This window comes from Pipistrellus hanaki (genome assembly GCF_964339955.1).
Source record: "Pipistrellus hanaki genome assembly, chromosome: 1".
NCBI classification, from domain to species: Eukaryota; Metazoa; Chordata; class Mammalia; order Chiroptera; family Vespertilionidae; genus Pipistrellus; species Pipistrellus hanaki.
The window spans coordinates 166,115,271-166,130,792 of record NC_140503.1 but is presented as its reverse complement, the minus strand read 5'-3'; the positions used below and the strand labels follow the sequence as shown (position 1 = coordinate 166,130,792).

Genomic DNA, 15,522 nt, shown 5'->3' with positions numbered 1-15,522 from the left:
GAGAACTTCCCATTCCAACTGGCGCAGTTTTTCAGCAGTGATTCTTGCAGTATGCGGTCGTGCGTTATCGTGGTGAAGAATTACGCCCTTCCGATTAATCAGCGCGGGTTCCTTTTCTCTTAAAGCTTGGGCTAACCTTTCCAATTGGGCACTATACACTGCACTTGTAATGGTTTGGTTAGATGGTAAAAGTTCATAATGAAGAATTCCTTTAAAATTCCACCAAACACACAACATCACTTTTTTCGCATGCAAGTCAGGTTTTGGCGTGGGCTGCGGAGCCTCATTTTTGTCCAACCATTGAGGCCGCCTTTTCAAATTAACATACAGCACCCATTCTTCATCTCCGGTAACAATTTGCTCTAAAAACAGCAAACGGTTTTGACAAGAGAGGAGCGAACTGCAAATTGTGACTCTTTGATTACAGTTGTTGTCGGTCAACTCATGAGGAACCCATTTTCCAAACTTTTGGACTTTGCCAAGTGCACGCAATTGATTGGAAATTGTTTTTTGTGAACAATTTAAAGTTGTTGCAAGCTCTTGTTGGGTAATTTGAGGATTTTGCACCAAAAGAGCTTGAAGAGCTTCTTGATCAAAATTGGACACACGGCCTCGACCACTCTTGTCATCTAACGAAAAATTTCCCTCGCGAAATTTCTCAAACCAACGCTGGCATTTTCTGGCGCTAACTGCATCTTGACCAAGAGCACTACAGATGTTTTTTGCAGCCTCACTTGCTTTTCTTCCTAATTGGAACTCGTAAAGCATGCAGTGCCGAATATGCTCTTCATCCGCCATCTTCTTAGCCCTAGTTTTGCAACAAAAACCAAACCAAACACAAACTTTTTCAAGCAAAACTTGTTAATTGCACTTCACACGTTCTGTAGATACCACATGTTTGAAGGTTATGTCAATACAAGTCAACGCCAAGCAAGATTTTAAACGAATGTTTAAAAACGACATTAATTATTACTAGACCCGCATATTAAGCATGTGTGTGTGTGTGTGTGTGTGTGAATGAGATGAACTACAAAAATAATTATAAGAGAAAATCTCATATTTTTTCTCTAAGAGAGTTATAATATGCAGTCAGAGTTCAAATAGTAATTTGAGGTTTGGGGGCCATGGAGTGGGATTGGAGGCTGGGGAAAGTTTCATGGAGGAAAGCGGCTTTTGGGAAATGTCTAGACTGAAGAGTGAAGGCTCCAGGGGAGAGTCCCACCTTGGCTGAGGGCAGATAAATGGTGAGAGAAAGGCCTGGAGAGGTTACCCGGAGGTAAACACGGGGCTGAACTGAGCCTGGTGGGCAGAGGAGAGGCCCTGCCGGAGGCTGTCCTTTGGAAGGATCGCATCGGGAGTGGCTGCAGAGTAGATCACAGCCATAGGGGAGGTTCGTGCGGAGGTAAATGAGGAAGCCATTGCGCTGTCTGGACAGAGTTAGGGATCTTCATGGGGGCGAGGGCCCTGGGAATGACAGAGAAGGGGGCAATGCAACAGGACTCAGAGAGGGAGACAGCTCCCAAAGGGCACCTCTTCTCCCAGTTGGCTGTTGCCTGCCCTCCTCTGCTTTCCTTAAAACTCAACCCTATTTCCTTTCTCGTCTCCTCTCCTCTTCCATCTGAGGCCACCCCTTCCACTGGTGTGCTGGCCCATGGCTTCCTCTCCCTATGGACTTCCCAGAAAGTGTTTCCTCTCTTCTCACATCTTCAGGCTCTATCTCCACGGGCTCTTTCCTGCCTACAAACATGCCCAGATCGCTCTCCCTGTGAAAGAACGTCCCTTGGGCTTTTTCTATTCTTAAGCAACACTTTAATTTCTCTCTTACCTTTTGCTTCCAGATTTCTCAAGGAAGGAACTAACTCAAAGATGCACTTCACAGCCTTCACCACATTGACACCTCAGCATTCTGAAATTGAACTCTCACCCTACAAACACTGCAGAGTTAGCATGGACCTCTTATATGGCAAGTCCAAATCTCTCAGTCTTCTATCCATTTAAATGCTGTTGAGTGACACTCCAATTCCCCACTTCCCACCACCTTCTGTACCTGACTCTGGAAACAAGTGTTCCACTTCCCTCTTTTCCCTATCTTTTCCTTCCCACCCTCTTTAATGCCTGTGGCCCTGCAAACAAAGCTGCTTTTCATTGTTGTGTCCTCATCACTCTATACCAGGAGTGAGCAATCTTTTTTTGCCTGAGGTTAAAGAGGAAGAAGAATCTAATAAAAGAGTAATATACAAATTGACTGTCACTCCAAGACACAAGATGGCGGCCCCCATGTGGTCAAAGAATGGCTGCCCCCATGTGGACACAAGTTGGCCATCAGAAGATGGCCAGCAGGGGAGGGCAGTTGTGGGCAGTTAGGGGTGACCAGGCCAGCAGAGGAGGGCAGTTGGGACAGATCAGGTCAGCAAGGGAGGGCAGTTTGGGGAGACCCAGGCCTGCAGGGGAGGGTAGTTGTGGGGGGGACCAGGCCTGCAAGGGAGTGCAGTTGTAGGTGATCAGGCCAGCAGAGGTGGGCAGTTGGGGCAGATCAGGCCAACAGGGGAGGGCACTTAGGGGAGACTAGGCCTGCAGGGGAGGGGAGTTAGGAGTGACCAGACTGGCAGGGGAGGGCAGTTAGGAGTGACCAAGCCAGCAGGGGAGGGCAGTTAGGGGCAATCAGGCTGGCCAGGAAGCTGTTAGTCATTGATCAGGCCAGCAGGGTAGTGGTTAGGGGGTGATCAGGCTGGCAGGGAGAAGTGATTAGGGGCAATCAGGCAGAGGCAGGTGAGCAGTTGGGAGCCAGCAGTCCTAGATTGTGAAAGGGATGTCTAACCGCCTTGTCCCCACTCAGCTGCCCTCCCCTGTCCAACGAGCAGTTGGACATTCCTCAAGGGGTCCCAGATTGGAGAGGGTGCAGGCTGGGCTGAGAGACAGCCCCCCACCCCCACCCCCACCCCTTGCACAAATTTCATACACCAGGTCTCTAGTACATAAATATATGGCTTAAAAATTCATCCATATCTTTATTTATTTATAATATATTTAATAGAATAACAATTAGAACATGGGCACTATATTATGGCTCCTAAAATATTATGCAAGAAATAATTGCAAGTTAACTAGCAACATGGAAGTAACTTTCCAATCTTTCTTCTTGAAATTATGCAAAGGTACCCTAGACATTTTGGCTCAGTGGATAGAACATTGGGCTGTAGACTGAAGGGTCACGGGTTCAATTCTGATCAAGGACATATACCTTGACTCTATGGCATCAAGTTTTTAGTTTGACAATAATATAGAACAAATCTAAATTTTTCTACAAAGTTCTTATTCTAAAAATAGCTTTAAATTTAAGCAGCAGTTAGTAAGTCGGTTTCCATAATAGAGGTAGAGTCCATAAAAGACATTGTCCACAAAGAGAATCTTGTTTTTTATAGTGACATTCATTTTCTTAAAAATATAGTTTTATCACTACCTCACTATTTTCATACTCAAAACTGATTTTATTATCTTAAGGCTGCCTGAGGTGAGATGTATGGGTGGCTGTCAATGGTCTTAAACTTTAGAGGTCTTTAAAAAGTCTATCATTGAATTCCTAATTAATTTAAAATATGAAACTTTGACAAACATCTACACTGTATTAAAAATGCATATGGAGCTGAAACCGGTTTGGCTCAGTGGATAGAGCATTGGCCTGCGGACTGAAAGGTCCCAGGTTCCATTCTGGTCAAGGGCATGTACATTGGTTGTGGGCACAACCCCGGTGGGGGTTGTGCAGGAGGCAGCTGGCCCATGTTTCTCTCTTATCGAGGTTTCTAGCTCTCTCTCTATCCCTCACTCTTCCTCTCTGTAAAAAAATCAATAAAATATATTTTTAAACATGCATATGGAATCTATAGAAAGAAGATGACAATAATGCTCCAGACTGGGAATACATGGAACTTTTAATTCATTCCATAATTGCTCCCTTGCCCCACTCTGCTACCTGCAAGACACTTTCATTTTGCGCGCCTCCCAGTGCTCTTCTAGTTGATAGGTAGGATGCTTCCCCACTCATACATCACTCAATAAAGCCAGTTAGATCTTCAAATTTACTAGACTGAATTTTGACTTTTAACAAAATTCAGTCTAGTAAATTGTTTGTGAGGATCAAATCGAATGCATACGTTAGTGATCCACAGAGAAGGCTTCTGTTTTTATTAATAAAGCCCACCTGTGGGAGCTTGTCCCTGGGCAACATCCAGACCATACCTCATTTTGCAACAATCACACGCCCGAAAAAGAGATCCAGGAAGCAACAACGACTGGAAGTGTCTGAGATGATTGGCATTTATAGATGGATGAATCTCAGTACAATCCTTCGAGGCTGAGGCTTGGGGAGGCTAAGCGCCCCAACTAAGCGCTTCGATAGAGCTTCCACTACGTCTCCAGGTTTCCTCTCAATGCGCCTGCAGTGCACCCCACTCACCCTACCCGCACGCTGAACTACCTTTCCAACCTGGGGCCCCCGTCCCGCGCGTCTCTTTGGAGCTGGCTGGGGCGGAGCTGAGAAAGCCTTGGAGGGCGGAGCAGACCTGGGCGGTTCAGGGCTGGGAAAGCAGCGGAGGGCGTGGGCGGGGGGCGTGGCAGGGCTAGGGACGGGGTGGGTGGGGCTGGGAAAGCCGAGAGGGCGGGGCAGGGGCGGGGCTGGGGCAGACCAGGGCGGGGCTGGGCTGGGCTGGGAAAGCCGCGGACGGGGCAGTGGGCGGGGCTGGGAAAGCCGCGGAGGGCGGGGCTCCGCAGGGAGAGCCGCCAGCTGGGACCGTAAAAGGCCGGAGCGCGCGGGGAGGTGTGGCTTTGCGTTCGTGACCCGAGCCCAGGTCCCTGTGGCCGTCGTGCCCTGAGCTGCGGCCTCTCCGCCATGGGCGCCGTGTGGTCAGCCCTGCTGGTCGGAGGCGGTCTGGCCGGGGCGCTGCTGATCTGGCTGCTGCGGGACAAGGGGAGGAAGGGGGACGCGGAGCGGGAGGAGGACGCCGCTCTGGGAGGCGATCGGAGTGGTGTCAGCGGACTGAGCCCGGGACCTTCCCGGCGGGAGCCGATCACCAAACCAGGTGCCGTACCGTCCTCTCCGAGCCTCCAGGGCAGATCTGCCAAGGGCTCTGAAATTCGCCGGGGGAGGAACATGCCCCCTGGAGCACTCGTTTCCAGGGACGAACTACCCCCCGCCCCTCAGCCCCCGGGATAGGGCCCGCCCCACGCCCAGTAGCTCCCGTGCCGGGGCTCACGCACCGCAGGGGTTCCTCGCCTTCTCCCCAAGCCCTGGGGCTGCCCTGGCGGTGCCTCCAAGGACGGCGCCCCTCCTCGCCTCTGTTCCGCCCCCCCCCTCCCCCCCGGGACCGACCCTGGGGACCTGCCCTGGTCCCTCTCGTGGGCATGGGCTCTGCCCAGCTGCGCGAGGTGCCCCTCTGGGACTCCGGAAAGGAGTGCTGAGGTTTAGGGGGACCCATGCCACCCTCTGCAACCTCTGATGGAGCAGGGACATTTTCCCAGTCTCAGTCCCATAGGCTCAGGTCCTCCCATGGAAGAGCTGGGCTTGGGAGCACCTCCCGCTATCTGGATGCTTCTGTCTGGAAGGCAAAGTTCAGGTTGGACGCTGGCCAGGAAGGCTCTGAGGGCCCTGCCCCAAGCTCACCGCAACAGCGCAGGGCTGTCTAACCCCGGGGAAAGGGCTGAAAAAGGGTACTGAATAGGGGATCCAGCTCTGAGGAGTGGAATTGGCGTGCAGGTCTAAATCGCTGCGTTTTGGAGAGGGCATGCTGGGCGCAGTAGGAACACTGGCAGGAAACCTTACTTTCCAGTGTCCTCCTGGGCGAGGCTCCATGGCCTGTCCCGCCTGCCAGCCATAACATCTGTGAACTTGAAGGTCTGCCCCTGTGCCTTTCCTGCCGTTGGTTTGGAGTGGGCAGAGAGCTCATTTTCCTTTATCTGATCCCTATGTTTCAGGCGGAAAGATTGGGGAATTCAGAGTAATATTTGTTTCCGTCTTCCTTTCAATCCCACCATTAAAGAGAAAATTAAGGACTACCTTTCCTCACACCCTTCCATACCCTTCAATAAAACCCCATCTGGGCCCTGGCCAGTGTGCTTCTGTTGGTTCGCTTTTGTCCAGCGCACAGGGAGGTTGCTGGTTCAAGTCTCAATCAGAGCACATGTTAGGTTGCGGACTCCATCTGTTCCAATCCCACTGGGTCATGCTGATTGATGTTACACTTTCACATTTGATGTTTATCTCTCCCCCTCTCCCTTCTCTCTTAAAAATTTATTTTTTTAAAAATCTTAAAACAGCCCTAGCTGGTTTGGCTCAGTGGATAGAGTGTCGGTCTATAGGCTGAAGGGTCTCGGGTTTGATTCAAGTCAAGGGCACAAGTCAGGGTTGCAGGCTCAATCCCCAGTTGGGGATGTGCAGGAGGCAGCCCATCCATGGTTCTCTCTCATCATTGATGTTTCTATCTTTCTTTCTCTCTCCCTTCCTTTCTGAAATTAATAAAAAATATATTTAATTTTTTTTTTAAATCTTAAAAAACAACAACAAAACAAAAACAAAAAAAACCCTATCTGTGATGACTGTATGACTGGAGATTTTGATCTTGTAGGGAACAATTTAGACTATCAAGGAGGTGACCAAGAAGGAAACTGAGTCTTTAGAGAGCTTGGATTGTGTAAAGAACATTTTTTAAAGCAGAGTGTGAGGGGGTGTAAAAGGCCAATGGTTTGTTGAAGAGCTTCCTGACACACATGGGATTGGCAAGGAGAGAACAGCCCTCTTCTGCCCCCCTGCCCCCAGCTCCTGCCCATGGGGCACTGCCGTCCTGTGTATTCCCCCACCGGCAGCTGCCAGCATCTGTGAGCACGGATCCTGGGGCTGCCCGCGGTTCCTGAGAGCACGAGTGCACTCTGGGGTTGTAGGGTAGCCATCCAGCCCTTCACTCCACAGGCTGTACATCTACACTAATAATCTATACTAATAAAAGGATAATATGCCAATTAGACTGGATAGACTGGACGTCTTTCAGACGCCATTCCGGACATCCTTCCTGACAAATCTGGGGTCCCAGGTGCCTGCAGGCGGCCAGAGGGAGGGAAGCCCAGACCCCAGGTGCAGGGCTGAGGCAGAGGCAATTAGGGGGGATCAGGCAGGCAGGCAGGCGAGCAGTTAGGGGCAATCAGGCAAGCAGGCAGAGTGGTTAGGGTGATCAGTAGGCAGGCAAGCGAGCCGTTAGGAGCCAGCAGTCCCAGATTTCGAGAGGGTGCAGGCCAGGCTGAGAGACCTCCCCCAACCTGAGCACGAATTTTGTGCACTGAGCCTCTATAGTCTTTTGATATCAGGAGCCAAACAGCCTGACGTGGGTGCATGCCAGCATGGCCTGGAATGCGGAAGGTGAGGACCTGTACACTTGCCACTTCCTCAACACTTCCGGATATGCCTTTTATTGTTGGGTACGCATGCATATTCTTAGCACACAGACTGTATTGGGTCCGTGTCCGAACTAGGCGATGAGTACCTGATGTTAGTAGGGATAGATTTTGTGAACTGCAGATGGGTTGGTGGTAAAATCTTCAATATCTAAACCTGTTTTCTCAGCCCAGCTTCACTTCTTCTCTCATGAGAACTGACTGTTACATTCTGTCTTTATAGAGCTTCTTCAAGAGACCAAAGGCCCCGGCAGCAGGCAGGAAGCAGCGTGGAGACGGCAGAGTTCCCCTGGGGAGCATGCTCCTTCTGGATGGCTTCCAGACACACAATCTCTATCCGCATCTGCGACCGGAGGCTATGTAGAAGCGTCAGGCAATGGAAGTCGCGAATCCCGTATAGGAGAATGGGGATTCCAAAAAGGACAAGAGCTACCTGCTGACGCAGCTCCATGTTTCGCAGAGACATTGCTTTCTAGCAGCCTGCTCGTGGACAGCGGTCAAGACGGCGTGGGCCTCGTCCAGCTGGACAGACAGGACTCGGAGGACTGGGAGATGGTGTCCAGGCACTCATCCTGGGGAGATATCGGTTTGGGTGGCAGTGTGGAGGCTCCCACGTTAAGCCCGAGCCAGGGGACGGACTCTGGCAGAAACCCTCTTGCGGAAGCGAGTGGCCAGGAAGTGGTGGTGAAGACAAAGCGGCCGGTAGTGATGACTTCAGAGCCCCCGCAAGTCAGTGTCAGGTTCCAGGTCCATTACATCACGAGCACGAGGGTGCAGTTCGTGGCGGTCACTGGAGACCACGAGAGGCTGGGGAGGTGGATCTCTTACCTCCCCCTGCAGTACAGCTCGGGCGGGCTCTGGTCCCGCTCCGTCTCCCTCCCGGCACAGACGGTGGTGCAGTGGAAGTTTGTGGTGGTGGAGAACGGGGAGATCACTCGCTGGGAGGAGTGCAGCAATAGGCGGCTGGAGATCGGCCGTGAGGACGCCTTGGTTCACAAGTGCTGGGGGATTCACTGAGGCGGCTCGCAGGGTGATGAGCGAACGGTTGCAGGATGTGGAGGGGGCTCAGGTTGTGGAGCACACTGGATAACTGGAAATAAAGGAAGTGTGAACTCCACATGTAGCCGAGTGGTTTCAGATTTGCTAGTGGCTTTTGTTTCATGTGCAGAAATGCGTACGTGGCTAATGCTTCCAGGGAGTGTGGGCTTTTTCTGAGGCCGTGGTGGGTGGGTTATGCTGACCCATCCATACTTCAGGGCGTGGTCCTCTTGGGGAGTGGCTTGGCTGAGCGTGGCCAGGGAGCACAAAAGCTAACCAGCTGCACGGGGTTCAAGCTGGAGCCTTTGGGTGATCCTTAAACCAGGGGGAGGGCGAAACAAGTCGATGTCCTCGTGGTGCAGCTGGAAAAGCGTGCTGTTTACTAATGTACTGTCTGTACACTTTATGTTTAAAAATAGTCACCACCCTATGGAACTGTGAGCAGAAAACATCTGGTCGCTGGGTGTGACTAGGAAGGTTATGAGATTTCCCAGTGTTTGTGGCCTGGTTTTACCTGCCTGGTATGGTGGGAAGGTAGCAAGCACGCCTTTGTCTTGCGATCGAAGGCTAGTTAGAAACAAGGGCCGAGGCAGAGCCCATCATCAGGAGCGGCCCAGGAGGAGAGGGGACAGAAATGCGGTTGAGGTGTGGGCTGAGCCAGGCCTGAATGGTAGCTCTGGGAGGTACAGGCAGGCGCACCTGACGGCAGGAGGGACACGCCCATCGTTTCCTCCTGGGCTGTGGTGGCATCCGCGGTGCCCACAGCGAGGACCTCAGCATGCTTCCCCCTCCTCCCCTCTCCCTTACCAATGGAGCAGGCCAACGAGAGAGAAGTGTGTCTTTGCTCTGAGAAGAAATAAACATCAAACCTTGCTATGATAACCCAAAAAATAAATAAAACCAGAGTTTTAATATATTTACTAAGTGTCTGGATTATTTGTCTAAATCTTGGTACCATTAATAGCTTTGATGTAAAATAAAATACTAATGTCTTCCTTCGTTAATAACAGACGGAGGGGGAAAAGCAAACATCAGGAGGCACGGAAGTCTGTTTCACTCCTCCCTTTGGAGACAAAGTTTTAGAATATTTCTTGTGAAACTGTACCTTAATCAATAAAAAAATAAAAAAAAAAAACAAGTTTATTTCTTCTCACAAAACAAACAGTGGGCACTGGGTTTTCCTGGCAGGAGGGCAGCTCTTGCAGAGATTGTGACCAGGTTCCTTCTACCCTCCTGTCCCCAGGGCCTCCCTGCCCACAAAAGGGAAATGAAATGGAGAAACCAGGAAGGCTTACTAGGACGCAATTGCTCTGTCCACAAGCAATGGCGGAGGGCAGCGGGCTAGGAGACAGCCTCCAGCTGGGCAGCTGTTTCTCAGTGAGGTCTGTGCCAGACAAGGAGTGGGTGCAGACTGTCTGGGACAGCCAGCCTTCTGCCTCATGGACCCTGATGTCTTTGGCACAACTGGAACATTTTTGTATATGTTCTTCTCGTTTTGTTTGGGTCACACATGTGGTATGATATGGTATAACTAGAGGCCCGGTGCGCGAAATTCATGCAAGGGGCTCGGCCCCTGCCACCGTGGCAGCTGCCGCTGCCTCAGCCCCCACCTACCACAGCAGCCGCCTGTGGTCCTTGTAGCCTCAGCTTCATCTAGAAGGACATCCGGTCTAATTAGCATATTATGCTTTTATTATTATATTATAGGTAAGTATATTTAGTCTTTGTCCCAGGTTCCTGGCACTGAGCTCATTAAACCCTTGGGATTTCTTGAGCCCTGGGAGTGTCTTGTTATTCAGAGAGAGGTCCTTTAGGTCACTCCTGAGTTTATGCTAATGAGGCGATTTATGGGGGAGCCCCTACATAGCCCTGGGGTGAAGCTGGTCACCAGAAAGTGGTGGTGATTAGAGGTTTGGAACTTTCAGCCCCTCCGACCAGTCTGTGGGATGGGGTGGAGGACAGGAAGATGAGCTCTAAAAACCCTTGAATAAATGAAGTGCCCAATAAAGATGATTTGGTCAACCATGGACCAAAGACCGAACTGGATTATAATGGAACTGGAAAATACCTGTCACCCAGTGAGGTGGCAGCCATCCTCACATCACAGCATAACTCACGTGCTTGCGGTGATGCTGGTGTGAACAAACCCACCACGCTGCCAATCGTGTAAAAGGACGGCACATACAATTAGGCACAGTCATAATTCTTAATAATAAAAGACGACTGTGTTACTGGCTTATGTATTTACTACACTATACTTGTTATCACCACTGTAGAATGTACTCTTTCTGTTTATAAAAAGTTCACTGAAAAACAGTATGCCCTGTTAACACTGGCAGCAGCCTCATCTCGTGTTTACTGACTCTCTTGATTGCATCATCTCTCTTGTGCTTGATTTACTCTCATGCTGTTTTATAATTTCCATGTAGTCTAAGTGTACAGGGTTTATAAAGTCTGCAATGGTGGTCCTGGGCCACTCACTCACCGACTCACCCAGAGCAACTTCCAGCCCTGCAAACTCCGTCTATGGCAAGTGCTCTACACAGGTGGCCACTTTCTATCTTTTATATCATAGTTTTCACATTTCCACTACCTTTTCTATGTTTAGATACACACGTACTTACCGTTGTGTTACAACTGCCTTGAGTATTGAGTACAGTAGCGCACTGTACAGGCCTGTAGCAATAGGTACACCATATAACCCAGGTGTGTAGTGGGCTGTATCTTCTTACCCATGTGTGTGATGTTCGCACAATGATGAAATGCCTAAGAACATATCCCTCAGAATGTATCCCTGTTGTCACAGCAGGAGATTGTCAGGAGACTGACTGAGCTTTGGGTGAACACGCTGACGAGCGGGGAGGGGGCACACCCTGAGAGGGCGTGGAAGCTTCCGGCACCAGATGCACCCCCTGCCCTATGCGTCTCTGACATTTGGCTGTTCCTGACTGTTTCCTTTATGATAAACCAGTAACAGTAACCAAAGCACTTTCATAAGTTCTGTGATCCACTCTAGCAAATTACCAAAACTCAGGAGGAGGTGTGGGAGCCCCCACTTTAAAACGTGTCAGTCAAAAAGTCCGGGGGCCTGGGCCTTTCGATTGCCACCTGCACTGGGAGGCAGCTTTGTGAGGCGGCGGCCTTACATCTGCAGACGCTGACCTTACCTCCAGATAGTGTCAGAGCTGAGCTGGCTCGGAGGACGTCAGTCCATTCGGTGTCCACAGAGAATTGGTTATTGATGTTAAGAAACACTCCACATACACAACCCCTAATTAGTTAAAATGTAATTAATGCAGACTGAATCCATTCAATCCGTAGAAGTTACCTACTGACTGAAGAATAATATGTGTCTTCTTTCTTCATAAAAGAGAAACATTCCCGGAAGTCTTGACCAGGGGCCCAATATTTTGTTGTCTGATCACAGCCACTGATAATGATGGAACAAACAGTTCAGGGTCACAGCAGGAATCCCTGTCATGTGTCAGTCTGCCCTGTTCCGGGCATTATACCACATCTCACTTCCATGTAAAGTTGTTTTTTAAGTTGGGAGAAAAAACACACACTATTGCTTTAGCACCAGTAAAAAAAAAAAAAAAAAAAAAAAAAAAAGAGCATAATTATTCTAGCACACTAGCACAAAGTAATACATTTTAAGTTATGAATACTTTCACAACTAGTATATTTAGTCTGCTTGAAGTTTTACTGGGAGAGCATTCAGGAATAGTTTATTTCAAAATAGAGTTTACAAGACAGGATATCTTTAATTAAAATTTCACATAAAAAGAAAAACGTTTGCAGGGCACTATTTATAAGTAACACCACAATTAATTTGGCATCATATCTCTGTAAAGAATAGGCAAGCAACGTGTCACTTTAGTAACATTTTTTCTTGGTCTTTCACTTTCTGTATTCTCTTTTCTTGATTTTTTATCATTGAAGACATTGCTGAAAATGTTGATAAAACAAAGTTAGAATAACAACATTTACTGAGGTTTCAATTCTATTATGTGCTTTTTAAAAGGTCAGCTTGCTACTGTAGAATACATGCATTCTGAGCTCAAGAAGTTCTTAAAAATGCAAAGTAGTATATTTTTAAAAAGATGTGTTATGGAACAGAGCTAAGGATAAATCTCTCGTAGTTTAGTTATTTTAATGAGCACGGTAATTATTAGGGTAGAAGTTGTGCATACTATTGTTAATAATCCGAGCACCTCAGGAGTGTACAGAGATGCAAGTCAGTCTCTGTCTCTGCTCCCTTCACCTGCTGACCCCACCCCCTTGAGGTCATCGCTGTACACATTCTGGTGAATATCTTCATGTGTACCTGCGTGTACACACACACACACACACACACACACACACACACGTTTCTTCTTTACATAAACGGAAATGTAGTATAACTTGTTCTGTAGTTTGCTTTATTTACTTAACAAAATGTTAACATCTTCCCAGTTCAGCTCACATTTTGTTATGACTGCACAGAATTCCATTATATGGCTGTACCAATGTGCTAGTAAACACATTTTAAAAGTTGTTTTCTTAGTTTTATTTATAAATAATGTTACAGGAAATACTTTTGTAAACAAACCTTAGTATAATTAGTTTTTATAGAATAAATAGTTAGAAATGGAATTTCTGGGCCAAGGCATATGTGCACTTTAAATTTTGATAAATGCTCCCCAAATTCTCTAAAAAAATATTTGTTTCATAATTTCTAAGATACATCCTATCCAGACAATGTAGCCAATATAAAGGTCTTTGCATATTTTTAAACAAATGCAACAAGTCTTTGATTTGAACTATTAAATGGTGGCATTACTCAAACAAACCCAATAATATAAATCAAAATATAAATCAAACCCAAAAATATAAATCAAACCCAATAATATAAATCAAACCCAATAATATAAATCAAAGATAAAAACAGAGCCAAGGAGATAATGCATCTTCTTTGAAAAAGCTCACAATAAACTTAAAATCAGACATTTTCTGATATTTATCTCCACAGGGTCTGGGGTCATCATAGGGGTCTGGAATCTTTTTAAATAATAATGGTAAAACATGTGGACTTCGGAGTTAGAAATTGCAGAGATCAAGCCCCAGTTCTACCTCTCGTGTGACGGAGAAAGTACTGACTGACTGTGTTACTTGCAGTTTCTAATGACATAACATCAGTGCCCAGTCCCCGGTGGGAGGTTCGCCTGAGAGAACGTCAGTGAGGCTCTGGGAACAGGGCCTGCCACACGGCTGGGAAACGCTCAATCAAAGCTAACGGCAACGACGATTACCACAAAGTTAAATTTATTTTATAAGGATTTGTTCTTAGAAAAATATTTATTCTTCATCTGCAACTTACTTCTCTGGACCTGGGAAGATAGAATGACATGTATACTTCAAAATGGCTTTCCCTCTGACCAGGGGCTGGAGGATTCACGAGTTTATGTCAGAAAAGCATAAAGCGTGATAGCCCTGCAAACCCATACGCGCATATCCGAATCCTCCCCTAAGCACCGGCGCGTCACTTACAACTTACGCCCAAATGCTGCCTGTGATCTGCAGACTACAATAACGTCTCATCCGAACAGCTTCAGTATATTTGGTATATTTAGTATGTTTAGTATGCTTAGTATATCTATAAGTGATTTGTTTGTTTATGTGGCACAGTCTCTTTTTCTTTCTTTAAAGCGGAAGAGTTTGTTAGTGAAGCGGTGAGACAGAGGGGGCTGCTCCACAGACAGAGCCGCCAGTGGCACAGTCGCGTGTGGTCCATGCCAACCAAAGCCCCGTGCAGGCTGTGTCCCGCTATTTTGTTTTCTGGCTACTGACGGTGATCATGCCCCGGCTACTGCCACACAAACGCTCATCTACAGTAGAGCAGGACTAAAGTGACCTGCCTAAGGTCACCAATCAATCCAGGGCTCAGTCTTGGTTCAGGCCCTTATGTTTTGCTTAAGACTGCTTATTGAGGATGCTTTACAGCAGGTCACAGAGAGGAGGCTTCACCTGAAGGGAAGGGGGTATGCTTTTGAGCAAGGAAGATCTCGCCAAATGTACACTGTACCTTGGTTCTTCATCTGTAAATCTTCCACCAGAGTTTGCAAGCTTTCCAGTCTGTTCTGAAGCTTCCTGCATGTTTTTCCTGTGGTTTCTATTGGCTGAGACTGTGAAGCTATTAGAAAATTGCTTAGATGTGATAGTAAAAATCTATTTAATATATATTTCAGAAATCTTCCAATTACAGGTTAAACAACCGTTCCTTCAAATAATGAAAACCTTAACCTATGAAAACCCATTTTAAAATAAAGAAGTGTCTTATCTACTTTTTGTTTACTGATATATTCTCCATTGTAAATGACAGCTTTTCATAACAAACCTTAGAGTTCCACGAACTTAGGGTTTGGAAGAGCAAGATTTAATAGTGACACTGGGGACATTCCTGAAGGTGTGTGAGGCCGAGTGTGCATTTTAGCTGCCATCACCTGAGGGAGGGAGGGAGGGGTTATAAGATGGAAGAGGGTAGCCTGGATGCTCACCTGGCTGCTGTGAACCTAGAATGAATGTGGCAGGAGGAACTGAGGAGGGGCTAGATACATGGAAGCTATTCTTTAATAAGGATGCTAAGTTCTGCCAATCCCTAAAAAATACTCAATGGCAATCTCAGGATTTTAATTTTATTCTTAGTCTCTTTTGCGACAACTTGCCTAGTTTATCCCTTGTCAATGGGAATGAGACCGAGAGCCTGGGTCGTCTGTGTCACTGTCACAGAGGATGAAACACAGTTCAGGTTCAATCCAACATTTATTTATTTAGCATCCATGTATTTATCAGACCCTTACTCTAAACCAAACATTTTCCCATCTGTCTTAGAGTGCGTATGCGCGCGCATACACACACACACACACACACACACACACACACACACACACAAACACACACACACACATACACACACACACACACAGAACAGAATAAAAAATGAGAACATTCTGATAAGTTTGCCTGATAGATTCTTGCATTTACAAAGGCACAGACAGAAGAGGGTTG

General features: G+C 47.5%; 2 protein-coding genes across 2 annotated transcripts in view; one reads left to right on the top strand and one right to left on the bottom strand.

The window, feature by feature from the left end:
• The first annotated feature begins 4,783 nt into the window (after positions 1–4,783).
• STBD1 (starch binding domain 1) lies at positions 4,784–9,391 on the top strand. Its single transcript, XM_084895870.1, has 2 exons — positions 4,784–5,075; positions 7,661–9,391. The coding sequence occupies exons 1-2, from the start codon at positions 4,886–4,888 to the stop codon at positions 8,452–8,454; spliced, it is 984 nt and encodes a 327-aa protein (XP_084751996.1). The 5' UTR covers positions 4,784–4,885; the 3' UTR covers positions 8,455–9,391.
• Positions 9,392–12,278: 2,887 nt separating this feature from the next.
• The window catches only part of CCDC158 (coiled-coil domain containing 158), a 65,425-nt gene continuing 62,181 nt past the window's right edge, over positions 12,279–15,522 (bottom strand). Inside the window, exons 23-24 of the mRNA XM_084881036.1 lie at positions 14,540–14,647; positions 12,279–12,423 (exon numbers count right to left, since the gene is read on the bottom strand). Coding sequence (XP_084737162.1) covers positions 12,347–12,423; positions 14,540–14,647 — 185 coding nt within the window. The 3' untranslated portion in view covers positions 12,279–12,346. The remainder of the gene's footprint in view (positions 12,424–14,539; positions 14,648–15,522) is intronic.

What these genes read in the sequence shown, in the direction of transcription:
- STBD1 (XM_084895870.1), top strand. Translation starts at nt 4,886, where the DNA reads ATGGGCGCCGTGTGGTCAGCCCTGCTGGTCGGAGGCGGTCTGGCCGGG. An exon ending in GGAGCCGATCACCAAACCAG is followed by an intron (nt 5,076 to 7,660) that starts GTGCCGTACCGT and finishes CTGTCTTTATAG; the next exon opens with AGCTTCTTCAAGAGACCAAA.